At 41.3% G+C, this 27,776-nt stretch overlaps 1 protein-coding gene across 1 annotated transcript in view; it reads right to left on the reverse strand.

Annotated features, from left to right (window-relative positions):
- Positions 1 to 27,776, reverse strand: part of LOC142656363 (uncharacterized) — a 57,958-nt gene that overhangs the window by 9,069 nt on the left and 21,113 nt on the right. The window contains exons 2-6 of the mRNA XM_075831311.1: positions 26,250 to 26,372; positions 12,858 to 12,955; positions 12,691 to 12,769; positions 12,467 to 12,564; positions 12,302 to 12,380 (exon numbers count right to left, since the gene is read on the reverse strand). Of these exons, the coding sequence (XP_075687426.1) occupies positions 12,302 to 12,380; positions 12,467 to 12,564; positions 12,691 to 12,769; positions 12,858 to 12,955; positions 26,250 to 26,274 (379 nt within the window). The 5' untranslated portion in view covers positions 26,275 to 26,372. The remainder of the gene's footprint in view (positions 1 to 12,301; positions 12,381 to 12,466; positions 12,565 to 12,690; positions 12,770 to 12,857; positions 12,956 to 26,249; positions 26,373 to 27,776) is intronic.

Raw genomic sequence — 27,776 nt, forward strand, 5'->3', positions numbered from 1 at the left:
ATTACTACTTCCGGTCGCGGCTTCCGGACAAGTGCACATGGGACAGCGGCAGCAAAGGGAGCGGACGGGCCGCGGCGGCAGGAGCAGGTAAGCGATTTCAATGTATGTTAGTGTTTGTGTGTGTTTACTACTGCATGTAAACCTACTACACTGTGAGTTACCTCAAAAAATGGCGACACACAGTGTAGCAGGTTAAACCTTTCAAACCCCTCGTTTATCCCGGCACTAGCCAGGATAAAGGAGGGGGGGATGCTGAGCGCTCACTAGAGCGATAGCTTTTAACCCAATGTTGCAATGCTGCAATTTTGGGAACTAGCTCCAAACAGCTCCATCTAGTGACCAAAAATGGGTAGTATTATAAATTTTGAAAAATTTGAAAAAATTTATAATATTTCCTGACTCGCGAAAAAAATAAAAAAAATTTGAACAATGTTTAATCACCCACACACTAAATGTTTAAATTTAAAAAAAAAAACATGTTTTTGGGGCGACACCATGCCTTTAAGCATAGTGAAGATAACACTCCCTGAAAAACCACAAGCCCGCAGAACAGCGGCTTCAACAGCCACACTGTTAAACGGAGCGACCTTTAAATGCAAGTGGAAGAAAGGTCCCTGAGAGAGAATGTCGGGACAGAGAGGTAATGGCCATAGGATGTCGGTCAACAGGGACACTAGGTGTACCAACAGCAGCACGTGCAATCCGGGGCTACCAAAATGGCAGGAATCCCTTTCACCTTGCGCCATCGGAGGAGCCGAGGCAGGAGAGGAAATACGCATAGGAGACTGAAGTCCGACCATGACGCCACGAGAGCGTCCACGGCGCAGGCCTCTGAATCCTGAGTATGGGGGATGAAGAAGGGAACCTGTCAATTGAACCAGGCGGCCATCAAGTCCACGTCAGTACGAACCCAACTAAAACTAATTTGGTCGAAGATACCTTGATGAAGAGACTACTCCCCGGGATCCACCGTTTTGCGACTGAGAAAATATATGTGACTCAATTATCGACTGGAATGTGAACTGCTGTAAAAGCCAAAAATATATGCGCTTCCAGCACAAACCATGATCCTGTAAGTCTCGGCCATCACTGCAGTGCTCCGAGTGCCGCCCTGGTAAATTAGATAAACCACGGCTGTGGCATTGTCCATCTAAGCTGTGAGGTTTGAAAGGTGCCCCCAAGCCCTGTAGGCTGGCATCCGTGGAGAGGATCAGCCACTTCAGAGGGAGGAAGGAGTGACCACTGAGGAACAGTTGGAAAAGTGATCGACCACCAAAGTGAGCGACGGACTGAGGGGAAGGATGAACTTCAGATCCAGCTATTGCAAGTATCGGTCCCACCAGTAGAGAATCGCCCGCTGCAGAACTGCGCAAATGGAATAGTACCGAATGAGGCCACCATGGTCAAGAGAACACGCATGCAGAGGCGGAGGGAGGTCAACACAGCCGTGTGTAAGGAACAAATCCCTTCCTGTAGAATGAAGAGACACTCTGGAGGAAGGGTAACCTGTTGAGCGAGTGTCGTAGGCGCCCCCCGAAAAGATGATAGGCAAGACTTGGACAGGTTGAGGATAGAAAGCGAACCGACTCAGTGTCCAGAGTGATCTGGAGGGAGATTTGATTAGATTGTCGTCAAGTTATGGAGTGACCGACACCCCCATTGTGCGAAGTAGTGCCATCACAACAGAGAGTTATCTATAGACAAGGAGAAAGAAAACAAAAAACACCCGGCGCACATCACCTCTTGTTTAACCCCTTCAGGACCCTGCCACTTTTGGACCAAATGACACAGCCTCATTTTTTAAATCTGACATGTGTCACTTTATGTGGTAATAACTCTGGAATTATATTCAATATTTTTGTGTGAAAAACACCAAAATTTAGAGAAAATTTGCAAAAAATTAGCATTTTCTAAATTCAAATGTATCTGCTTGTAAGACAGATAGTTATACCACACAAAATAGTTACTAGCTAACATTTCCCATATGTCTACTTTAGATTGGCATCATTTTTTGAACATCCTTTTATTTTTCTAGGACATTACAAGGCTTATAAGTTTAGCAGCAATTTCTCAAATTTTCAAGAAAATTTCAAAAGCCTATTTTTTTATGGATTAGTTCAGTTCTGAAGTGGCTTTGAGGGCCTTATATATTAGGAACCCCACAAATCACCCCATTTTAAAAACTGCACCCCTCAAAGTATTCAAAACAGCATTTAGAAAGTTTCTTAACCCTTTATGAGTTTCACAGGAATTAAAACAAAGTGGAGGGAAAATTGCAAATTTCATTTTTTTTTGCAGAAATTCCATTTTAATCAATTTTTCCTGTAATACTGAAGGTTTTTACCAGAGAAACACAACTGAATATTTATTGCCCTGATTCTGACGTTTTTAGAAATATCCCACATGTGGCCCTAGTGTGCTATGGGCCTGAAACAAAAGCCCCTGAAGCAAAGGAGCACCTAGAGGATTTTTGGGCCTTCCTTTTCTAAAATTATATTTCCGGCACCATGTCAGGTTAGAAGAGGTCTTGTGGTGCAAAAATAAAGGAAACACCCCAAAAAAGACCTCATTTTGGAAACTACACCGCTTGAGGAATTCATCTAGGGGTGTAGTGAGCATTTTGACCCCACAGGTGTTTCATAGATTTCATTAGAATTGGGCAGTGAAAATGAAAAATTACATTATTTTCCAATAAGATGTAGCTTTAACGCAAAATTTTTATTTTTTTCAACAAATAAATAATGAAAAGCACCCCAACATTTGTAAAGCAACTTCTGCAGAGTACGGAAATACCAAACATGTGGTCATAAACTGCTTTTTGGGGATGCGGCAGGTCTCAGAAGGGAAGGCACGCCATTTAGCTTTTGGAGTACAGATTTTGCTGGTTTGATTTCTTTGCACCATGTCGCATTTGTAAAGCTCCTAAGGTACCAGTACAGTGGAAACCCCCCAAAAGTGACTCCATTTAGGAAACTACACCCCTTGAGGAATTAATCTAGGGGTGCAGTGAGTATTTTGACCCCACAGGTGTTTCATAGATTTCCTTAGAATTGGGCAGTAAACATGAAAATTTTAATATTTTTCCACTAAGACGTAGCTTTAGGTAAAAATGTTTCATTTTCTCATCAAATAAAGGAGAAAAATCACTAACATTTGTAAAGCAACTTCTCCAGAGTATGGAAATACCCCATATGTGGTAATAAAGTACTGTATGAATACACATCACAGCTCAGAAGGGAAGGAGCGCCATTTTGCTTTTGGAGAGCAGATTTTGCTGGATTGGTTTTTCTGCGCCATGTCGCTTTTGCAAAGCCCCTTAGGTAGCAGTACAGTGGAAACTACCCAAAAGTGACTCCATTTGGCAAACTACACCCATTGAGGAATTCATCTAGGGGTGTAGTGAGCATTTTGACCCCACAGGTGTTTCATAGATTTCATTGGAATTGGGCAGTGAAAATGAAAAATCACATTATTTTCCAATAAGATGTAGCTTTACCTCAAAATTTATATTTTTTTCAACAAATAAATGATGAAAAGCACCATAACATTTGTAAAGCAACTTCTCCAGAGTACGGAAATACCCAACATGTGGTCATAAACTGCTGTTTGGGCAAGCAGCAGGACTCAGAAGGGAAGGCACGCCATTTAGCTTTTGGAGTACAGATTTTGCTTGTTTGATTTCTCGGCACCATGTCGCATTTGTAAAGCTCCTAAGGTTCCATTACAGTGCAAAAAAAGTGACTCCATTTGGCAAACTACACCCATTGAGGAATTCATCTAGGGGTGTAGTGAGCATTTTGACCCCACAGGTGTCTCATATTTTATTAGAAATGGGCAGTGAAAATGAAAAATTACATTATTTTCCAATAAGACGCAGCATTGGTTCAAAATCTTTCATTTTCTCATCAAATAAAGGAGAAAAAGCGCCATAACATTTGTAAAGCAACTTCTTCAGAGTACGGAAATACCCCACATGTGGTCATAAACTGCTATTTGGACACACAGCAAGGCTCTAAAGGGAAGGAGCGCCATTTATTATTTGGAGTGGAGATTTTACAAGATTCGTTTTTTGACCCCATGTTGCATTGAGCTATAGTACCAGTACAGTGGTACCCCCGATAAATTACCCCGTTTTGGAAACTAGATCCCTCAAAGAATTTATCTAGGGGTGTAGTGAGCATTTTGACCGCACAAGTGTTTTGCAAAAATGAGTAAACAATAGATGTTGCAGATTAAAAATTGCTGTTTTCCACAGATATGCCATTTCAGTGCCCAATGTGTTGTGCCCAGCTTGTACCACCGTAGACACACATCCCATAAATTGTTAAGCGGGTTCTCCAGAATACAGCAATACCCCATATGTGGTCATAAATTGCCGTTTATGTACACGGCCAGGCTCAGTTGGACCACCATTTGGCTTTTGAAGCACAGATTTTGCTTGGTGTTTTAGTGGTATTTTATCTTATAATGTGGGGGCATATGTAAGCTGGGCAGAGTACATCAGGGTATATGTAAGCTGGGCGGAGTGCATCAGAGTATATGTAAGCTGGGCGGAGTACATCAGGGTATATGTAAGCTGGGCAGAGTGCATCAGGGTATATGTAATATGTGCGGAGTGCATCAGGGTATATGTAATATGTGCGGAGTACATCAGGGTATATGTAATATGTGCGGAGTACATCAGGGTATATGTAATATGTGCGGGTACATCAGGGTATATGTAAGCTGGGCGGAGAACATCAGGGTATATGTAATATGTGCGGGTACATCAGGGTATATGTAATCTGGGCGGAGTACATCAGGGTATATGTAATCTGTGCGGAGTACATCAGGATATATGTAAACTCGGCGGAGTACATCAGGGTATATGTAATCTGGGCGGAGTACATCAGGGTATATGTAATCTGTGCGGAGTACATCAGGATATATGTAAGCTGGGCAGAGTACATCAGGGTATATGTAATATGTGAGGAGTACATCAGGGTATATGTAACCTGGGCGGAGTACATCAGGATATATGTAAGCTGGGCAGAGTACATCAGGGTATATGTAATCTGTGCGGAGTACATCAGGGCATATGTAAACTGGGTGGATTACATCAGGGTATATATAAGCTGGGCAGAGTACAACAGGGCATAATAGGATGATGTAATAATGGGGTGAATGAATAATCCATGGATTGGTGTGGTACGCTTTGAACCAATCCTTTATGCACAGGCTGGGTTTATTGGGTATTATACAAAATATCTGCGCTCACTTATTGCCTAATCTCTGACTTCTTCACTAGCCCTATAAGCCGCACAAGGCCCTAAAGTTTCCTCATCTCCGCTGCGTCTACGGGGTCCACCTGTGGGGTCCAGCAAATTATGATGTGAGGTGTTTAGTGAAATTCTACTGGACCTAAAAATGAGTCTGGGCCGTCATTTAGAATCATTTTGCATCATTGCGTTTTGAGAGTCAGAACGTGTTATTTTTCTGTTAGGGCGTGTGTGAGGGCGCTTTTTGGGGAACGAGCTGTAATTTTTATTGGTTCCATTTTGGGGGACATGAGATTTTTTTTTATCACTATTTATTCCATTTTTTGGGAGATGAGGAAACCAAAAAACAGCCATTCCAGCACGTTTCTTTTTTGTTTTTTTTTACAGTGTTCACCGTGCAGTATAAGCAACATGTTAACTTCATTCTGCAGGGCGATACGATTACAGCGACACCAAATTTATATTGTTTTTTTACGTTTCACTGCGTTCCCACAATAAAAACTCTTCTAAAAAAATAATGTTTTAGTGTCGCCATCTCCTGACAGCCATAACTTTTTTATTTTTTCGTTGATATCGCTGCGGGATGGCTTGTTTTATGCATGACGAACTGTAGTTTACATTGGTACAATTTTGCGTTACTTGCAACTTTTTGATCACTTTTTATTAATTTTTTTTTGAGACAAGATGACCAAAAAATAAAATACTGTCATTGTTTTTTATTAAAAAATTTTACGGTGTTCACCGTGCGGTAAAAATAATGTGATATTTTTATAGATCAGGCCGTTCTGAACGCGGCGATACCTATTATGTATAGTTTTTTTTTCATATTTTCATTTTTTTTCTAATAAAGGTGTTGATCAGGGAAACAGGGCAAGTGTTGTTTTTATTAATTATTTATTTATTATTTATTTATTTTTCTTTCACATTTTTCACTTTTTCTTTCATACTGACCTGGGGACATGAAGATCTGGTCTTCTGATCCCCACTACGATGCATTGCACTACTTATGTAGTGCAGTGCATCGTAACTGTCATTTTTCAATCGGGCAGGACCTAATAGGCTACCGTACCTTGGCAACCAGGAAGCCTAGTAACGGCTTCCTGGTTGCCATAGCAACAATCGCTCCCTCCCTCTGTAAACCACTTCAATGCGGCGGACGTCATTGACAGCCGCATTGAAAGGGTTAAATGGCTGCGATCGGCGGTAACAGCCATCGCAGCGGCATGTCAGCTGTGTATAACAGCTGACAGCCGCTGAAGATAAAGCGCGCACAGCTCCTGTGCTCGCTTCATCTGCCGGGCGTAACTGTACGCCCGAGTGCGGGAAATCACTTGGAATTTGGACGTACAGTTACGCCCAATCGCGGGAAGGGGTTAAAGTGACAAAGGGTTGGGGGTAATCCGTTGTGCTTACCTTGTGGTGTTGTGCTAGGAGCACAACACCCAGAAGTGCCTGTATGGTCTCAAAGAACTGCAGCTGGTAAATCTGTGCACGGGCGGTCAGGGCTCCCTCAGTAGATCGAGATGAATGGAGAAAAAAAAGGGGATAAAATTCTCCAGCGCTGTCCAAATGTTGTGGAATTGAAGGATTCAATCCAAGGCAAGAAGTTTAAATAAGATATATGTTTAATGGATAAGAATGCTACGCATTATGAGATCGGACCAATCTCTTCATCAGGCAAAGAAACATGAATTATAGCCCCTTTTTTTCCTCCATTTATCTCGATCACAACAGAGAGAACTTTCGTAAACACTCTCGGGGCTGTGGCCAGACCGAAAGGAAGGGCCACGAATTGGTAATGACAAGACAGTACTGCAAAGTGCAGGAAGCGCTGGTGGAGAGCACAGATAGGGACGTGTAGAAACGTGACCTTGATGCCCACCGAAGAATGCGCGTTGAGGCTCTTGAGATCCAGGATAGGTCAAACCGAACTGTCCTTTTTGGGGACGACAAAAAATTTGGAATAAAAGCCTCAGCCTTTGGTGCAAGCGCACCAGAATAATGACCCTCTGAAGTAGCAGAGAAAGAAACGCTCTACAGAGCGGCTGGTAAATTTGATTTTGTATCCTAAATATTCTACCTCTTGAAACCCAGGTGTCCGAAATGTGAGAGAGCCATACGTCTTTGAAATGCAGAAGCCTGCTCCCCAACCACGGCAAGTCGAGTGGGAGTGCACGTTCTGGCATAAGCGGCCTTGCCAGTTCAAACCTTTGCAGGTGGAGGTCGGAGACTCCAGAGTCTTGAAGGAAGGTCCGCAACCTGGAGTTAGTGGTGTTGGAAAAACCACAAAAGGAACGAAAACCTAGACCCACCGTTTTGGCTGAGGTAGTGCGCTTAGGTCTATTCTGGGGAAGCTTGGGTGCTTTTGCTACCCGTGGCTACCGAAATAATCTCGTCCAACCTAGGCTCAAAGAGATGAGACTCTGAAAAAGGTACAGCAGTCAGGGAGCGGTTGGAGACTGAATCAGCAGACCAAGCCTTGTGCCAGGCTGGTCCTGCGAATAGCGACAGAGAATGTAGAATCCCGCACCATTAGGTGGGCAGCGTCAAGGGCAGCTGTGCAGATATACTTAGATGCAAAGCCGATAAGGTGAGACAAATCAACTAGCTCCTCCTGAGCAGAACCTGAAGACAGGCCATGACTAAGATTGTGAGTCCTTTCAGTGTTGGCTCTGCAAACTCAGACAGATGCAAAATTGGGGTGTAGGGCATAGACCGAATCCTCAAAAAAGTGGATTTAGCAAAGGTGTGCACGCGGCAATACAGGAGGATCCTTGAAAGTGGAATCTGGCGTTGGCAAGGTAGTGGCCTTGGCTAGACGGGAAACTGAAGGATCTACCGCCGTAGATCGCACCCAAGTAGATAAATTGCACTCTTGAAAGGCGTACAAAACATCTAGATGGCTAGAGTGAGAAAACTTCTTGTCCGGGTACTTCCGTTCCTTAAAAACAATATCCTCTAGGTCCGATAGGGCTGGAAAAAACAGCCTGAGAACATTAGGGCTGTAGGAAAGAAATGGAGTCAGTGGAAGGTGCAGAAGCAGTGACCTGAAGTGTGTCACGGACAGTTCTAATTAGAACCTCCACCGAGGAGGGAAGAGAGGTAGAATCCTTACCAACTGAATCCAAATTTGAATCAGATAATTCACTGTCAGACAAAACCTCTCTAGTTCTTCATGATGAAAAGAAGATAAAAAGATAATTCTTAGTAGAGACTCTGTTGCCATCAGCAGAAGGGTCTGCCTCCTACGACACTAAGCTAAGACTGAAAAACTCAGTGTCTGTGGACAGGGTATATCCTGTAGGAGTCACTTTTTTATTTCATAGTGTCAAGTCTCCAAGTGGCAACAGCATATACCTACGGTCTGTGTTCCCTAATGTAACGAACAAGAAAAATGATTATTACTTACCGGTAATTTGATTTTCCTTTAACCTCAAGGACAGCACCACCAGGAGGATTAAAATAATTTTTCAGGGGGGGGGGGGGTGGCAATGGCCTGTCAAAAATTACGGCCAGAGCCCGGGTCTTGGTTGGACATTACATCCAATCTATAGTGTTTAAAGAAAGTATTTGTAAGAAAGTAGACCATGTCGGAGCCTTAGAGATCTGCTCACTTGGGAGGCAAAAGCTCTCTCAGCCCAGGAAGTAGAAACCGTTCTGGTCACATGAGCTTTAAGCAACAGAGTAGGTGTGTCTTTTCCATTTAGATCCCAAGGAGGAAATTTAGGGACGACTGGAGCCGCCATACAAAAAGTTGCTCTAAAAAAAAAATATTTTAATCCACGGATGGTCAGCTAGTTCCTGATCCAGGAAGGCACGGAGAGCTGCAACATGGACCGTCAAGGTGCTCGTTCTCAAGCCTAAGTCGAGACCTGATTGAAGAAAATACAGGATAGTGGATATCTTGGGTTGAAATAAAGGATCTGCTGAAGAGGTTCGACTCAGGAAGGAGAGGAAGGTTTTGCATACCCTGATAAATCTTGGAGGTGACTTTTTTCCTGCTCATCAATAACATATCTACTACCTTTTTTTTTTTTTTTTTTTTTTTAAGACCCTTATCCATCAACATACTCCATTATAGCTATAAAGATGAAGTTGATTCACCTCCGGGTATGGGACTTGACCCTGGAACAGCATATCCTGAGAGATAGATGCCAAGGGGCAGTAACAATAGGAACCACAAAGTCTTGGGCCAATATGGGGCTAAAAAAAAATATGTTTCTCTTTCCTCCAACACCTTCTTTAGTATCTTGGGGATGAGGGGAAAGGCATATAGGAGTTTACCCTTCCAGGTCTGGGATATGGCATCTAAACCTGTTGGATTGTCCTCGTAGGACAGGGAGAAGAACGGCTGTTCTGGGCTGTCCCCACCTCTTGGTGAGGTCTTTGAAAATCTGCAGATTTAGACACCACTCTCCTGGGATTAAGGTCTGTCTGTTCAGGTAGTCGTTACCTGATTTTCTGTTCCTCTTAGATATATGGCTGTTAGAGATATGATATTCTTTTCGGCACAGATGATTTGTTCCGATAACTGACAAAGGTAATGTCTTCTCGTCCCTCCTTGTCTGTTTAGGTATGCTACCGAAGAGATGTCTGAAAATATCCTGATATTTCTGCCTTTTAATAGACCTTCTAGGGCTTTCAGAGTTTCCAAGACTGCAGTTAGTTCTCTTAGATTTGACGAAGCCCTTGATAGAGAGATTCTAGAACCCCTAGACCATATTTTGACCTGAATCGGCTCCCCATCTAGATTGACTGGCATCTGTGGCTATGTGTCTGTGACCAAGAACACCTCTTAATAGATCTCTTCTTGCCCCCACCACATTAGAGATTATTTTACTGTGAAAGGGATCTTCTAGTGGTTTAGGGATTCTTGTCTCAACATGACAGAAGTTCTGAAGAGTTCTTGAACCTGACCCATCTGACTGCTGTAATGGAGGATGTTAGTAACCCCAGTACCAACATTTCCCTTATGGAAGGGGATGCCTGATAATTGAAAGAAGTGACTGGAGTAGCGAGTCTCTCTTCTCCCTTGGAAGAAACAAAGTCTGAACCTGTGAATCCAAGAGAATCCTTGGAAAAACCGTTCATTGTTCTGGTATCAGGTCTGACTTTTCTAGGTTGATCAGCCAACCCAGGGATGACAAAAGCTGTTGAGTCATCTTTAGATGGGAACTCAAACTTGGTTGTGAATCTGCGGAGATTAATAGATCAAAGTATGGGATGACTAACATTTCCTGTTGATGAAGATAGGCTGTGACTTCTGACATAATCTTGGCGAAGATCCTGGGCGCACTGCCCCCTTCAACGTTACTGCAAATCTCAGGAATCTTTGTGAGTCTGGATGTACTATTGAGGCCATGAAACAATAGGCTCTGAGCAGATTGATTGTAGAAGCAATCGTCTCCATCTTGAATTTTTTTTGTACTGGATATGTTCATCAGACTTTTCAGGCTTATTATCACTCTGAATTTCCCAATTGATTTGGGGACTATAAACAAAGGGGACTAAAAACCCTGGTTGTGCTACAAAGCCTGGACTGGAGTCACGACCGGTTTCTGAAGGAGCTCTACTTCTCTCTCCAACTCTTCCTGACGGGAAAAAGGGGTTAACATTGGAGTTATTACAACATCTTCTGGGGGAAGGGAGCTGAACTCCAGTTGATAGCCCTGAGACACTATGTTCAATATCAATGTACTTGAAGAAATACTTGACCAAAAATCTGTGAAGGATCTTAATCTGCCCCTCACGAAAATTCTGGCGTCATTGAGTATTTCTGGAGGTATCTTCTCCAGAGTTGGCATTAAACATAAACCGTTTTTCTGCCTTTGATTTTGCCATCTTGGATTGCCCTCTCTTTTCTTAGCTTCTTTGTGTTTTTTTTTTTGGTTCCAAAAGGGCCCTCTCTGCGGGAAGAAGCAGGTTTCTGAAGGATACTACTCCTTTCTATCTGAGGCTTTTACTAGAATATCATCTAGCCCGATGCCGTACAGCCTATCACCTTCACAGGCTATGGAACATTCTCTGGATTTAGATCCAGCATCTCCTGCTCAGGAATGAAGCCAGACAACTCTTCTGGCGGAGTTGGAAAGAGCGGCTGTTCTGGCATTAAGCCTGACAATCAGCCGATACGTCATATATGCTTCCGATACTCTGTACAAGCGATGGGGATTCTTCGCTCACAACCTTATCTAAACATCTCTGACATAATGCTTTCTTGTGTGTAGCAGGAAGTGATGTTCTGCAAATTCCACATATCTTAATAGGTCGGACTTTTTGAACTCCCTCTTTACCGCCCTAAAAAATAAACAGATACGATTTTTCGAGTCAAATATTGAGCCTTTTCAGAGGGAGGGGGTTATATATAAAAATATAACCACGTTCTTACTGGGCTAGGGATGGGTTAGCAGACTCTGCACGGGACATCTCAGCTGAACTCATAATGGATTCAGCAAGTAGCAGCCCTGAAATAACTCACAAACCATTGCAAACCAGAACTGCTGGTTTTTAAAGAGATTTTGGCACCAAAAACAATTTAGAAAATTTAGACTATACCTTTAAGAGGCTGGCTATGCCGCACGCTAACCACCTCCGGAAGATACAGACGCCGGTTCCATGTGCAGTAAGGGATTTCCTTGCCCAAGAGAAATCCCTAAGTCTAGCACTGCCAGGCTAGTGCTGACCCCTGTTGAATAGGTCCAGAAGCCCGGGGCTTACAACAAGGAGCTGGAAAGTAGGAATTTGCCACTTGGAGCCCAGCTCCCTGCCCCGATCCTCCATCAGACACACCGCTTGTTCATCCAGGGGAGAGAACAAAAGACCAGGGCGCTGATGAAAACTGATCACACGTAGCTCCGCACAGATCCTGCTTCCAGTGTTCCAAGGGACAAGAAACAGCTGGAGAGGGTAAGGAGGAGGGGAAATTTAAACTGCTTCCGGTTTCCTTTTGGAGGCAGGGAATCCTTACTGGTGGTGCGGTCGTGTAGGTGTACAGGGAAAACAGGCTTTTCTTTTACAACTAATGAAAGTCTCCCCATCCTTACACTGCTGATCAGCCATTAAATCCATCTCCTCTTCGGCTTCATCTTTAACCCCAACCATTAGATCACTCAGATTTTCACCCTAAATAAGCAAGAAAAAAAAAAGTTCAATGAACTTCGGGATAATTACTTTATGGACAATTTTGGCGAGACTTTAGCGCCATCTACCTGATGATTCTCTGGGACATTGTGATATTTCTCTGGACAGTCCTGGGAATACAGATGACTGGGACATTTCTTTGGTGGATTTCTTCTACTGGATCCATCTGTAGGAAAAACAGTGAAGGAATAGATTTTTTTTGCTTGTAAAGATCAGATGATGAGAGTAAGATCTAGTTGACTCTCAAAACAGGTTTTACTTTTACAACTAATGAAAGTCTCCCCCTCCTTACACTGCTGATCAGTCATTAAATCAGTCTCATCTAATGCTTCTTCTTTAACCTCAACCTTGATATCAATGAGATTTTCACCCTAAATAGACAAGAAAGAAAAAATGTAAAATTAAGTTGGGGTTAATTACTTTACGGACATTTTTTGGTGAGACTTTAGAACCACCTACCTGATGATTCTCTGGGACATTGTGATTTTCCTCCGGGCAGTCCTGGGAATACAGAGGAATGGGACATCTCTCTGGTGGATTTCTCCTACTGGATTCATCTGTGGGAGACACACAAAGTAACTGAATACATAACCTACTGTATATCCATCTATAGATCATACATCTCTCTCAATACCTTCTATTCTATGTTTAATTATCAGAGCCTAAATTACAATGGTTCCAGCGCTTTGTAAGCTGCAGACATGAAGTGGTGCGGGGAGCCAACAGCTCCCTATTCCACCTTTATATTCAATTGTATCCGGGTCTTGAGGATGTGCACACAGTTGAAAGTAATAAGGAGCACCCTGCCAACCAAAAGAAGTGCCAGGACGTTACCCTGGAACATTGACTCCCTTGCTTATTAGGAAATTCAAAATTTTTTACATATTACAGGTCTACTCAAGGGTAATTGGGTCAGAGCTAGCGTTACCTTTCGAGAAACTAACTATTTTTCATTATGTCCGGCATGTGGATGGTTAGCTCACTGTGGGTTCTTAACCCAAGGCAGGTCATGAGACACTGGAGTATCAAGACTGTCCGAGATTCCCTTCCTTCAAGCGGTCTGGTTTTTAAAATTAATGTCCTCCTACTGCCCCACGTGCTTGTACCACATTTTACACTCTGAATGCGACTTGTTCGGATTCAGGTTCAGACTGTAAAAACTTCTATTTCAATGTGCCCGAGCCCTGCCCCACTTCTACAATGAGTACAAACACTGTCCCACTTTAGTTTCAGCCCACTCACCTCCCTGAGGTTATCTGGATTTACTTGTTTGATGTCAGATATCCGTCAGGACAAGTAAAAGATGCAAAATAGTAATGCAGCACCAAGCGTGATGATAATGCCAAGACCTAGAATCCACTGCTCGGCAGGAAGCGCCAAGCATGCCAGATATAGATATAGATATAGATATATATATATATATATATATAAACCAGCATAGAAAATAGTAACGGCACCAGGACTTCAAGATGGATGAAAAACAGGGTGGATTTATTCACCTCAAACACAGCAAAGTTTCGGTTCAACAGGAACCTTTCTCAAGCCATCCTGTTGAACCGAAACGTTGCTGTGTTTGAGGTGAATAAATCCACCCTGTTTTTCATCCGTCTTGAAGTCCTGGTGCCGTTACTATTTTCTATGCTGGTTTTTGTCTAAAAAGAGGAGGAATTGATTCATCCCCTGGTAACGAGCACATGGCCTGATGTTCCAGATTCGTGGAGTGCTGTGTTTTCTGCTCTTGTTGTATATATATATATATATACACACACACATACACATATATATATATATATATATATATATATATATATATATATATATATATACACACACACATTTTTTACTTCATGGTTAACGTGTGTATATATGTATTAATTTAGTATTCATCTGGTCTGTAACACAATTTATTGCGTGATATATTTAATTTCATCTCTACTTAAATCTAATAGATATACATAGTTTGTTCAATCAAACTACAATACATATATCTGACTAATACCATACTAGAATATACATTGCTATAAACATTATATTGTCACCTACCTATTTGCAGCGTGTCCTCTGCATGGCTTTTCTTCTTGACCTCTTTCGGCTTCCGTAGCCACGTGTAGTTTCCTTGACTCCAGGGACGCTCTTAGGCGTCGCCTGTGTTACCTGGCAATCAGCGGCGTGTTAGCTGCTGAAGTTACTTTCCGGTGTATTTATCTTCCTTTTTTTCTTCTAAAATTAAGTTACCGACTACGTATTTACTAAATGTGTTTGCTTTTATTTAAACGCTACACTTAATGTATTTTAAATATATTTTTGCTATTGATTGTTGTTTGTTAGTTGGTAGCTTTTTTACCTTATAGAATTTTTAATACAGATATCTTATATACATAATTGTTTTAGTAACATATTCCTTTATGACTGATGTTTTGTGTAAACTGTAATGTTTTAAACAATCACCTAGTGGGGTTTTTTTGTTTGGTTATGACGTCATGGTCGCACTTTGACCTTTTTTCTTTGGCAGCTTTTTTTTCTAAATTTAAATTTACTAAAAGGTATTTAACCCCTTAACGCTCAGTGGCGTAATAATCCGTCATTAGCGCTCAGCGACGGACTATTACGTTGCAGGAGTAACGGCCATTTCGGCCGTCCTCCCGACACATGCAGGAGCTGTGACAGCTGTTGTCTCGTACAGCAGCTGTCACAGCTCCTACAGCAGGGACCGATCGCTGTGTCCCCGCTGATTAACCCCTTAAAAGCCGTGTTCAATAGTGATCACGGCTTTTTAGGGGTTAAGCTACAAATCGCCGGCCTGCTACACGATAGCAGCCGGCGATTGTAACTATGGAAACCACTAAGGACCCACTATGCTTGCTGTCAGTGAGTAGCTGACAGTTCTAATACACTGCACTACGCATGTAGTGCAGTGTATTAGAATAGCGATCAGGGCCTCCTGCCCTCAAGTCCCCTAGTGGGACAAAGTAATAAAGTAAAAAAAAAAAAAAAGATGTGTAAAAATAAGAAAATAAAAGTTTTCAAAGTATTAAAGGTCAAAATCCCCCCTTTTCCCTTATCAGTCCTTTATTATTAATAAAAATAAATAAACAACCAAATAAACTATACATAATTAGTATCGCCGCGTCCGTAACGGCCTGAACTACAAAATTATTTCATTATTTACCCCGCGCAGTGAACGCCGTAAAAGAAAATAATAATAAACCGTACCAGAATCACAATTGTTTTTTTTGGTCACTTCACCTCCCAAAAAATGGAATAAAAAGGAGATCAAAAAGTCGTATGTACCTAAAAATGGTACTGATCGAAACTACAGTTCGTTACGCAAAAAAAAAAGCCCTCGCACGGCTTTTTTGATGGAACAATTAAAAAGTTATGGCTCTTAGAATAAGGCAACACAAAAAGTAAATGATTTTTAAAAAAAAGTATTTTATTGTGCAAACGCCATAAGACATAAAAAAACTATAAACATATGGTATCGCCGTAATCGCATCGCCCCGCAGAATAAAGTGAATATGTCATTTATAGCACACTGTGAACCCTGTAAAAAAAATAGAATAAAAAAAACAATAGTAGAATTGCTGGTTTTCCACTGTTTTGGCACCACAAGACCTCTTCAAACCGGACATGGTGCATAATAAAAAGGAGGGCTCAAAATCCACTAGGTCCTCCTTTGCTTCGGAGGCGGGTGTTTCAGTCCATTACCGCACTAGGGCCCCATGTGGGATATTTCTCAAAACTACAGAATCTGGGCAATAAGTATTGAGTTGCGTTTCTCTGATAAAACCTTTTGTGTTATAAAAAAAAAATAGTATAAAGAGGATTTTCTGACAAAATAAAAAATGTAAATTTCACCTCTACTTTGCTCTAAATTCCCGTGAAACACCTAAAGGGTTCATAAACTTTCTAAATGCTGTTGTGAATACTTTGAGGGGTCTAGTTTCTAAAGTGGGGTGTTTCATAGGGGTTTCTAATATATAGGTCCCTCAAAAGCAACTTCAGAACTGAACTGGAACCTAAAAAAATAAATAAATTAGGCAATACTTCGCTTCTTCCTTTATACTGATAATGAGCCGTGCCCATACCGAGATGACCCAGTTTTGACAGTTTGTATAAACGGAGACCCCTATTAGACCGTTTCAGTGCCCGGTTTTCCCAAGCATACACCCCCGAGAAGTGTATTTCTATAGATGAGTCCTTGGTAGATTTTAAAGGGAAGGTTCAATTCCGCGAGTACCTGCTGGGTAAGAAGGCAAGGTATGGCGTGAAGATGTATAAGCTGTGTGAGAGTGCATCAGGGTATACCTACAGATTTAGGATATATAAAAGGGAAGGACACCAGTAGTCAACTCCCATAATGCCCCCCCCCCTTACTGGGAGTTAATGCAAAAATTGTGTGGGATTTGGTGCAGCCACCGCTGGACCAGGGTTACCGCCTCTACCTGGATAATTTTTATACCAGCGTCCCGCTCTTCAACTGCCTTGCTCCCAGAAGTCATGCGGCGCTGCTAGAAGAAATCTGAGAGGCCTCCCTAAGACTCTGCTTGGGCAAACAAGAAGGGGTGAGAGCAGGGCACAATCCAGCAGCAACATATTGTGTGTCAAGTACAAGGACAAGGGAGATGCCACACCAGTACCCATGTACCAGTACGAGGAACCAGTACAGAGACCCCCAAACCAGACTGCATCCTGGACTGCAATAGGTACATGGGAGGGGTGGACTTGTCAGATCAAGTCCTGAAAACTTACAGCGCCATGCGGTGTGGTATAAGAAGCTGGCCAGGCACATCATACAGATGGCTTTGTACATTGTGTGCGTGCTACGTCAATGTGCAGGCCAGAGGGGAACTTCCCTGGAATTTCAAGAGATGGTTATCAAGAACATAATCTTTAGGGACCAGGAAGGGGGCGCTCCCAGTACTTCTGGAAGCGGGGCCACACGCATCGTACCAGGGCAACACTTTCCAGGAGAAGTTCCCCAAACTGGCAAGAAGGGAAAAAGTCAAGAGGTGCAAAGTCTGCTATAAGTGGGGGATAAGGGAGGACACAATATATCAATGTGACGCGTGTCCCGAAAAACCAGAGCTCTGTATGAAAGAGTGTTTTCAAATTTATCATACATCCCTTGGTTTATAATTTACCCCAATTTTACTTACCCTGATGAACTCCGCACAGCTTATCCCCCTCATCTTTCCCTTCTGAGCCCTGCTGTGTGCCCAGGCAAATTATAACAGCCACATTGAGGGTATTGCCGTACCCGTTAGAACCAACATTATAGTTTATGGGGTGTACGTCTCCCGTCAAAATGCTCACTACACCTCTAGATGAATGCCTCAAGGGTGTAGTTTGTAAAACGGGGTCACTTCTTGCGGGTTTCAACTGTACTGGTACCTCAGGGGCTTCTGCATACATGACTTCGCACCAGAAAATCCCCAGTAGGCCAAATGGTGGTCCTTTCGTTCTGAGCCCTCCCATGGCCCCAAACGCCAGTTTATCACCACAAATCGGGTATTATCGCACTCACGACAAATTGGGCAACAAAATGTAGTATTTTATTTCTTGTGAAACTAATTTTTGAGCTAAAACGACATATTATTGGAAAAAATATTTTTTTTTTTAAATTCCCAGCCCAATTCAAATAAGTTCTGTGAAGAAACTATGGTGTCTAAATGGTCACATTACCCATAAATGAATTCCTTGAGTGGTGTAGTTTCCAAAATGGGGTCACTTCTGGTGGGTTTCCATTGCTTTGATACCTCTGGGGCTCTGCAAATGCGACATGGCACCCGAAAACCAAACCAGCAAAATCTGCACTCCAAAGAACACACAGCGCTCCTTCCCTTCGGAGGCCTCCCATGGGCCCAAACGGCAGTTTATCGCCACAAATGGGGTGTTGCGGCACGAAGGACAAATTGGGCAACAAAATGGGGTATTTTGTTCCCTGTTAAAATAAGAAATTTTGATAAAAAAATGATATCTTATTGCAAAAAATGACATTTTTTTCATTTCACAGCCCAATTCAAATAGGTGCTGTGAAAAAACTGTGCGGTCAAAATTGTAACAACCACCATATTTGAATTCCTTGAGGGGTGCAGTTTCCAAAATGGGGTCACCTCTGGTGGGTTTCCATTGCTTTGATACCTCTGGGGCTCTACAAATGCGACATGGCACCCGAAAACCAATGCAGCAAAATCTGGACTCCAACAAACACATGGCGCTCTTTTCCTTCTGAGGCCTCCCATGGGCCCAAACGGCAGTTTATCGCCACAAATTGGGTATTGCCGCACGAAGGACAAATTGGGCAACAAAATGGGGTATTTTGTTCCCTGTGAAAATAAAAATTTTTGATAACAAATGACATCTTATTGGAAAAAATTTTGTTTTTTTAATTTCACAACCCAATTCAAAAAGGTGCTGTGAAAAGACTGTGCGGTCAAAATGGTAACAACAACCATAAATGAATTCCTTGAGGGGTGCAGTTTCCAAAATGGGGTCACTATTGGGGGATTCCTACTGTTTTGGCACCTCAATACCTCTTCAAACCTGGCATGCTGCCTAAAATATATTCTAATAAAAAAAGAGGCCTCAAAATGTACTAGGTCCTTCTTTGATTCTGGGGCTTGTGTTTTAGTCCACGAGCACACTAGAGCCACATGTGGGACATTTCTAAAAACTGCAGAATCTGGACAATACATATTTAGTAGTATTTCTCTGGTAAAACCTTCTGTGTTACAGAAAAAAAATGTAATAAAATTGAAATTCAGACAGAAAAATGAAATTTGCAAATGTCACCTCCACTTTGCTTTAATTCTTGTGAAAGGCCTGAAGGGTTAAAAAAAAATTCTAAATGCTGTTTTGAATACTTTGAGGGGTCTAGTTTTTAAAATGGGGTGTTTGATCAGGGGTTCTAATACATAGGCCCCTCAAAGCCAGTTCAGAACAGGTACCTTAAAAAAAAAGGCTTTTGAAATTTTCTTAAAAATATGAGAAATTGCTGTTTATGTTCTAAGCCTTGTAACGTCCAAGAAAAATAAAAGAATGCTCAAAAAACGATGCCAATCTAAAGTAGACATATGGGAAATGTGAACTGGTAACTATTTTGTGTGGTATAACCGTCTGTTTTACAAACAGATGCATTTAAAGTCTGAAAAATGCTATTTTCTCTAAATTTTCGCTAAATTTTGCAATTTTTCACCAATAAACACTGAATATATCGACCAAATTTTACCAAACATGAAGCCCAATGTGTCACGAGAAAACAATCTCAGAATCGCTTGGATAGGTTTAAGCATTCCGACGTTATTACCACATAAAGTGAAATATGTCAGATTTGAAAAATGGGCTCTGAGCCCATGGGCTCTGTCACCAGATTCTCAAATCCCTATCTCCTATTGCATGTGATCGGCGCTGCAATGTAGATCACAGTAACGTTTTTATTTGTTATTTTTAAATGTTCATTTTTGGCCAAGTTATGAGCTATTTTTTATATATATATATATATATATATATATATATATATGCAAATGAGCTTTGAAATGGACAACTGGGCGTGTTTTTTTTCGTATATCCAACTGGGCGTGTATTGTGTTTTTAACTGGGCGTGTTTACTTGTTTTACTAACTGGGCGTTGTGAATAGAAGTGTATGATGCTGACAAATGAGTGACCAGTCAGCATCATGCACTCCTCTCCTTTCATTTACACAGCAGCATCGCGTTTTTACTTGAACGATGTGCAGCCACATACACAGACATTAACGATAATCAAGTGTCCTGATAATGAATACACATGACCTCCAGCCTGGACGTCATGTGTATTCAGAATCCTGACACTTCTGAATCTTTTCTGTGAGATTCCAGCAAGCCACGCGTAATCTGGCGAGATTACGAGGTAAACGAGATTTAGTTTCCCTTGCTGGAAATCTCACAGAAAAGATTCAGAAGTGTCAGGTTTCTGAATACACATGACGTCCAGGCTGGAGGTCATGTGTATTCATTATCAAGACACTTGATTAACGTTAATGTCTGTATGTGGCTGCACATCGTTCTAGTAAGAACGCGATGCCGCTGTGTAAATGAATGGAGAGGAGTGCATGATGCTGATTGGTCACTGATTCGGTAGCATCATACACTTCTATTCACAACGCCCAGTTAGTAAAACAAGTAAAACACGCCCAGTTAAAAATAGAATACACGCCCAGTTGGACATACGAAAAAAAACACGCCCAGTTGTCCATTTCAAAGCTCATTTGCATATATATAAAATAGCTCATAACTTGGCCAAAAATGAAAGTTTTTTTTAAAAAAAACACGTTACTACACGTTATCTACATTGCAGCGCCGATCACATGCAATAGGAGATAGGGATTTGATAATCTGGTGACATAGCCTCTTTAAGGCCAAAACAAGGCCGTGTCCTTAAGGGGTTAAGAAGCTGTACCATTTGTGATGTATCTGGCCTGAGGAAGACACTAGTTCGGCGTCTAAACGCGTAGCCACTATTGTTACTATTAAATAGATATATGTTTCAAGTTCATGTTACTTCCAATCTCCGTGTCCCTTTGTCCATTTGCAATGTAGCAGCGCCTCATATGATCCGTTCTTTTCCTATTTTTTGAATCTTTCATAGAATGGAGTCTGGCTCTCTGGGTGCTGTCATGGTCATAGGGGAATAACAAGTCCAATCAATGGATGCCCTACCTCGCAACTTACAGGACTAAGAGGATCCGCTGCTAACGCCTTGGTGCCAGATACTAAAGTATACCTTGAGGTCTTGTGGAGTCCATGCCTCGATGGATCAGAGCTGTTTTGCAAGCACAAGGGTGAACTACACAGTATTAGGTAGGAGGTTTTAAAGTAAACGCTGATCAGTGTAGATCTTAGTTTTGCAAACTACAGGGCTAACACACTGGTGGAGGTAACTGAATGGCAGTAACATACACCTGACACAATTTCAATGTCTGTAGGTGGCTGATAGTAACCACTTCCAGCATCACTCCACACATGTTCGGCACAGACAGGAGGTAAAGCAAGGAACGTGTATTTGGAGCTCAGGCATTAGCTCCCCCATCAGGAACATTTGTCACAACCTCCGATCTTGTGAGCCGACTTACAAAGTAAAAGCTGTCAATCACTCGGAGTGGGTGGAGGAAGGACTCCTAGCTCTCTCTAGGAGTCCAAGCAGCATTTAAACAGTTCTTTACATGAAAATACTGAATGAAGTCATAGAAAACGTTATATCCCAGCATCTACCCAATGATTTTTGATGCTGCCCTCTGATAGGATAATACGAGAGACCTGACAGATCCAACCAACTGCTTATTCTAAACGGTGTCCGTTCAGGAAGAAAATGACAGTCCTGTTTTTAACCATAGCACAGCTCGGACAGCAGTGTTAGTGAAGTGACAGCAGCTTGTAATCAGCAGCAGCTACTACCGACAAATTGTATATATATATATATATATATATATATATATATATATATATGTAAATAAAATAAAAAATAATTGTTTTCAGGCCCAGTTCGAATCAAATTAAAGTGGATCCACCTTAACTTAATCAGAACGGAGCTTAGAAAATCACTCTGGAGCCATAATTCACCTGAGCCCTTAGTACACCACTGACTGATTTGGCTCAGAACAACTTTCTGCAGCTTCAAAAGGGAAACTAATTTTTTTTTTTCTAAAAGTCAAATTACAAAACTTGTTTTAGCCCCAAAATAAATGCATTTCAACAAACAAAATTTTTACATAGCTTTTAAAATAGCAGAAACCCATTTCTCCATAAAGTGAAAATTTCCTTCCTGCCCCTGGCTGGCATACGTACAGATCCACAATCTACATTAATACTAGTAACCCTGTATATTTTGTCTAGATATCTACCCCCTTCTTATATCTCTCTTGACACCTTCAAGTGGGTGAAAGATATCAACCTATTCACAAGAAAACTGAAATGGCACAAGATGTATAAACTTAAGGACAAAAAAGAATGTCAAGAACTGGGACTAACCATGATGGAATTACCACATGCAAGGAATCTAGCGGAACTCCTGACTCTAAATGAGAGAAAACAAGCGACGGGTCCTTTTACAACATGCAAAAGCCAAAAGATGCCCCCCATAGGGGAAACATCGGTCATAGATGTTTTCCAAGATCTCGTTATTAAAGATCTAATGAAAATTCATATGCCATCCAAACTAGTCAACCTAACAAGAGAGGAAAATAAGGCTCTAATCTCCCTGGAAGGGGATAACCAGATCATAATAAAGTCATCAGATAAGGGGGGAAACGTGGTGGTCACTGACAGGAAGAAATACATTGAAATGTGTCTCAACATACTGAACGACAACACGGGATATGAAATTCTACAAGAAGATCCAACAAAGAAATACAAACTGGAACTCTTCTCCATTCTAGCCGACGCAAAAGAAAGAAATTTGATTAATGAGCATGAATACAAATTCATGGCAGTTGAAAAGCCACAAACCCCCACGTTCTATGCTCTCCCCAAAATCCACAAGGGGACTAACCCCCTCAAGGGACGCCCAATTGTATCGGGCATTTCGGGTTTGACACAAAACGTGGGAGTTTATATTGATAGGGTTCTTCGAAAATTTGTAGAAACCCTACCCTCATATACAAGGGACACGATGGCTCTCCTTGCAAGAGTCAACGATCTCCCTATTGAAGAGAAAGCCATCCTGTGCAGCATAGACGTGGAGGCTTTGTACTCCTCGATTCCCCATGAGTTGGGTCTTAGAGCAGTACGCCACTTCTTAGATACAAGAGGGATTCACCTTAGGGACCAGAGCGCGTTCACATTGAGACTGCTAGAGTTTGTTTTGACCAGAAACTTTTTTCTCTTCAACGGCCAGATGTACCACCAGCTCAGAGGTACGGCTATGGGTAATTCCTGCGCCCCGACATATGCTAACCTTTTTCTGGGCTGGTGGGAAGAAACCCTTGTCTTTAACGATGAAAGATCCAACCTTAACCTACCAGTCTCAATGTGGACGCGCTATATAGACGATATTTAGGTCATATGGACAGGAACAGCTACCCTCTTTGAACAGTATGTGAAAATCTTAAATTACAACGAAATTGGTCTCAAATTTACTTTTGAATTCCAATCAAATCACTTACCCTTTTTGGACATCCTGATATCTATAGACAGAGATAGAAAAATTAAAACAACGATCTATAGGAAACCAACAGCAACTAACAGTCTTCTGAGGTGGGAGAGTTGTCACCCGGGCCCTCTCAAAAAGGGCATACCGAAGGGACAATATCTCCGCCTCAGAAGAAACTGCTCTGATATTCAGGAATTCAAAATAAAAGCGAAGGATTTGGAAACCAGATTCCTAGAAAGAGGCTATCCGCCTAAAATATTGAAAGAAGCATACAAAAATGCATATACCCAAGATAGGGAACAACTCTTGATTCCAAGAACACGGGAAGAGTCATGTAACCTAATACGTCTGGTAGGCACTTTTGATATGGCAGAACAGGCAGTTCGAGAAATCCTCAGAAAACATTGGAATATCCTTCAGCTAGATTGTGACGTCAAGGAGGCCATAACCACACAGGCACAGATCACGTACAGAAAGGGTAGAAGTATCGGAGACCGTGTCGTCCACAGTCACCTTACAAACATAAAAAGAGAGGGATGGTGGCTGGACAGGAAGGTAAATGGATGCTATAAGTGCGGACATTGTAAAGCATGTACACTGGTGGAAGTGGCGAAAGCCTTCACCAGTGCCCTTACGGGTATCAGTTATCCCATAAAAAAATTTGCGAACTGTAGCTCCAAAAATGTAATCTATAAAATAACTTGACCTTGCCCACTAGACTATGTGGGTAAAACCACAAGAGAATGGAGGAGAAGAGTTCTTGAACATCGTGGGGACATTATAAATAAAAGGGATAAACCTGTATCCCGTCATGTCCACCTGGAGCACAAAGGGGAGACAAATTGCTTGAAATTTATTGTGCTGGAGATATTACAACCATCCATTAGAGGGGGCGACATAGACAGAATATTATTGCAAAAAGAATCTAGATGGATTTTCAAACTAGGATCGGTTACACCGCACGGACTAAACGAACAACTCGATTATACGTGCTTCATTTAGACTAAAAGTAATCTCAAAATAATTAAAAATTGCCTATTAATATCTTCGCCCCTGCCAAAATAAACTCGAGATATGCAACACAATGATTATTTATGCGGGACGCAATTTATAGCTACTAGATATCCCATTTAAAGAATGTTCACTTGATCTACTTTTAATTCCTAAAAGTTGACACCACAATAAAGATTCCTGAAAATGAATAGAATGGCGAGGGTTAAAAAACGTAAAAAAGTTAAAAAACTTAGATTCCTTTATATATACCTCAACAAACCCCCACCTCATTAAACATTTTTTCGCTTTTGCTATAAACTTGAGAAATGTAGCGTAACCATATTTTTGTCTTTGCTAAAAACTTGAGAAATGCAGTGTAATTTTTCACATATGACATTTCTCATTGCCATTAAATATCCTATGGAAATATTGATCATATGATCTCTCTCTAATCCATATAAGCGGACTCCTCAAACAAGGATCCCTGTAAATGGATAGAACTGCGAGGGTTAAAACTCACTGATTCCCTTGCACACCTCAGTAAACCCCCTCCTTATCATATGACGTGCAGTCATGCCCCTCCTTTTTCTACATGGGTCTGAGTCTATGACCCTTGACTGAATGTAGTGGGTTCGGATAGAAAGCAGTTGGAAGACTCGTGCTGCAATTACAGAAGCAGCTGTGTCTTCTCTTCCAGACGAGGCTGTCTCAGCGTCTCGTTTGCATGGGAACACCTATCTCCACAGCAGCGCACACTAGAACTCCGATGTGTGAAGAGATCTGCTTTCTCTCTCCCTGAGAAGGAGAGTTTCACTGTTCCCATCTACACAAGGAGCGATGTCCACACGGACGGCATATACTGTTAGTACACTTTGCAGTGTAGATTAACCATCGCTCCTCGACCGACATAATTCCCACTGACGTCATGTGGGTGTGTTAGGGGAAGGGGAGGTACTATTGTGGGTTTATAGAGGACAGGGAATTCCCTGCTATTTGACGTCAGATGCCAGGAAACTGGCGCCAGATAAGGAACTACAGACGTACCTGAGCGATTTCTTGCCACTGCAAGCACGCCTGCAGACACACAGCCTGTTTATTTAGCTCCAGCACTCCTGAGAATTTGGATCTAGCTGGATACGGCCCCTCTCCCCTGAAGAATCATGTGGCCGTGAGGAAACGCGTTGGGAGATTTTAACTACATCAAGAGAGTTCACAGAGGAGATCCTTTATACAGATAAGGAGAGCTTTTTCCTGATCCATCGGACAGCAAGTTGTAAAGGTTGTCAAGAGAAAACGGATTGTACCTGTTGGTCACTAAAGGATCTCTAGACACGAAAATTGATGAACACTCTTTATTCATTATATACACGCATGAACTGCTGTTAATGTCGTATCACCTCACGATACTGGATACAGGCTTTGAATGAGCATCAAAACTTCAGTACACTTTATATATTGTCTGTACAATTGTGTTTTTTCTAAAGTAATTTTTTAAGAGAAACAAGTAAAAGCTATATTTTATATACAAAAAACTCCAGATCTACTTTTCTTTTCTATAGCTTTTAAAATAGCAGAAACCCATTTCTCCATAAAGTGAAAATTTCCTTCCTGCCCCTGGCTGGCATACGTACAGATCCACATTCTACATTACTACTAGTAACCCTGTATATTTTGTCTTACAAGGTAGATATCTACCCCTTCTTATATCTCTCAACACTTTCAGCCATTACCAAATCCTGTGGGAGCAGGTTCCATATCTTTACGGTTCGAAAAGTGATGTGCGGCTTTCGAATTTTGTGATGAAATTGAACTTCCTCCAATGGTAAGCAGTGACTCCGTTTTTTCTGATGGTTCTGCGAAAAGAATACATTTAATGCTTTTTTGTTTATTGGGACATTTCCATATTTATATAAAGATATCCCATCCCCCTCAGACTTCTCTTCTCTAGGGAAAAAACATTTACATTTTGACCTCCTATACCAAAAATACAAAATATCCCCCTAAATAAAAAACATGAACTATGGTAAAATGTTATTCTTTTTTTTCTTTCTGCTTTTTCCTCATGACATAAAGTAGCATGCTACACACATTTTACATAAAAAAGGTTAAAACAAAAAAAATTTAAAAAAATTCTACAGCTCATCCTGCAGAAACCAAAAGATCTCACACAGCCACAAGCAAGGAAAAATAAAGTTATGTCCAAATAAATACAGGTGGCAAACAATTATACAGGGTTTTAGGGTTAAGGTCAGTGACATCATTAAGGGGTTAATAAGCATTAAAAGGGACACAAATTATACGCCAACTAAATTAATTTCAGACATAAGTTAAATCTCTACAATATAAAAAGTGACACTTTAACCCCTTGGGGACACAGCCAATTTTGGGATCTTGCGGACAAACCCCATTTGTTCAAATCTGAAATGTGTCACTTTATGTGGTAATAATCTAAGCGATTGAGAGTTTTTTCTCGTGACAAAGTCAGGACCCACTATGCTTGCTGTCAGTGAGTAGCTGACAGCTCTAATACACTGCACTACGCATGTAGTGAAGTGTATTAGAATAGCGAACAGGGCCTCCTGTCCTCAAGTCCCCTAGTTGGACAAAGTAAGAAAGTTAAAAAAAAAGGTGTGTAAAAATAAGAAAATAAAAGTTTTAAAACTAATAAAAGTAAATATCCCCCTTTTCCCTTATCAGTCCTTTATTATAAATACAAATATATAAACAAATAAACTATACATAATTGGTATCGCCGCGTCCGTAACGGCCGGAACTACAAAATTATTGTTATTTATCCCACGCGGTGAACGCCGTAAAAGAAAATAATAAACCGTACCAGAATCCCAATTGTTTGGTCACTTCACCTCACAAAAAATGGAATAAAAAGAGATCAAAAAGTTGCATGTACCTAAAAATGGTCCTGATCGAAACTACAGTTCGTTACGCAAAAAATAAGTCCTCGCACGGCTTTATTGATGGAAAAATAAAAAAGTTAAGGCTCTTAGAATAAGGTAACACAAAAAGTGAATGATTGCACAATAAAATACTTTTTGTAAAAAAAACGCCATAAGACATAAAAAAACTATAAACATATGGTATCGCCGTAATCGTATCGCCCCGCAGAATAAAGTGAATATGTCATTTATAGCGCACGGTGAACGCTAAAAAAAAAAAAGAATGAAAAAACAATAGTAGAATTGCTGTTTTTTAGTCACCACGGCACTTAAAAATAGAATAAAAACTGATGAAAATGTCAC

Source organism: Rhinoderma darwinii, chromosome 1 (assembly GCF_050947455.1).
Source record: "Rhinoderma darwinii isolate aRhiDar2 chromosome 1, aRhiDar2.hap1, whole genome shotgun sequence".
NCBI lineage: Eukaryota > Metazoa > Chordata > Amphibia > Anura > Rhinodermatidae > Rhinoderma > Rhinoderma darwinii.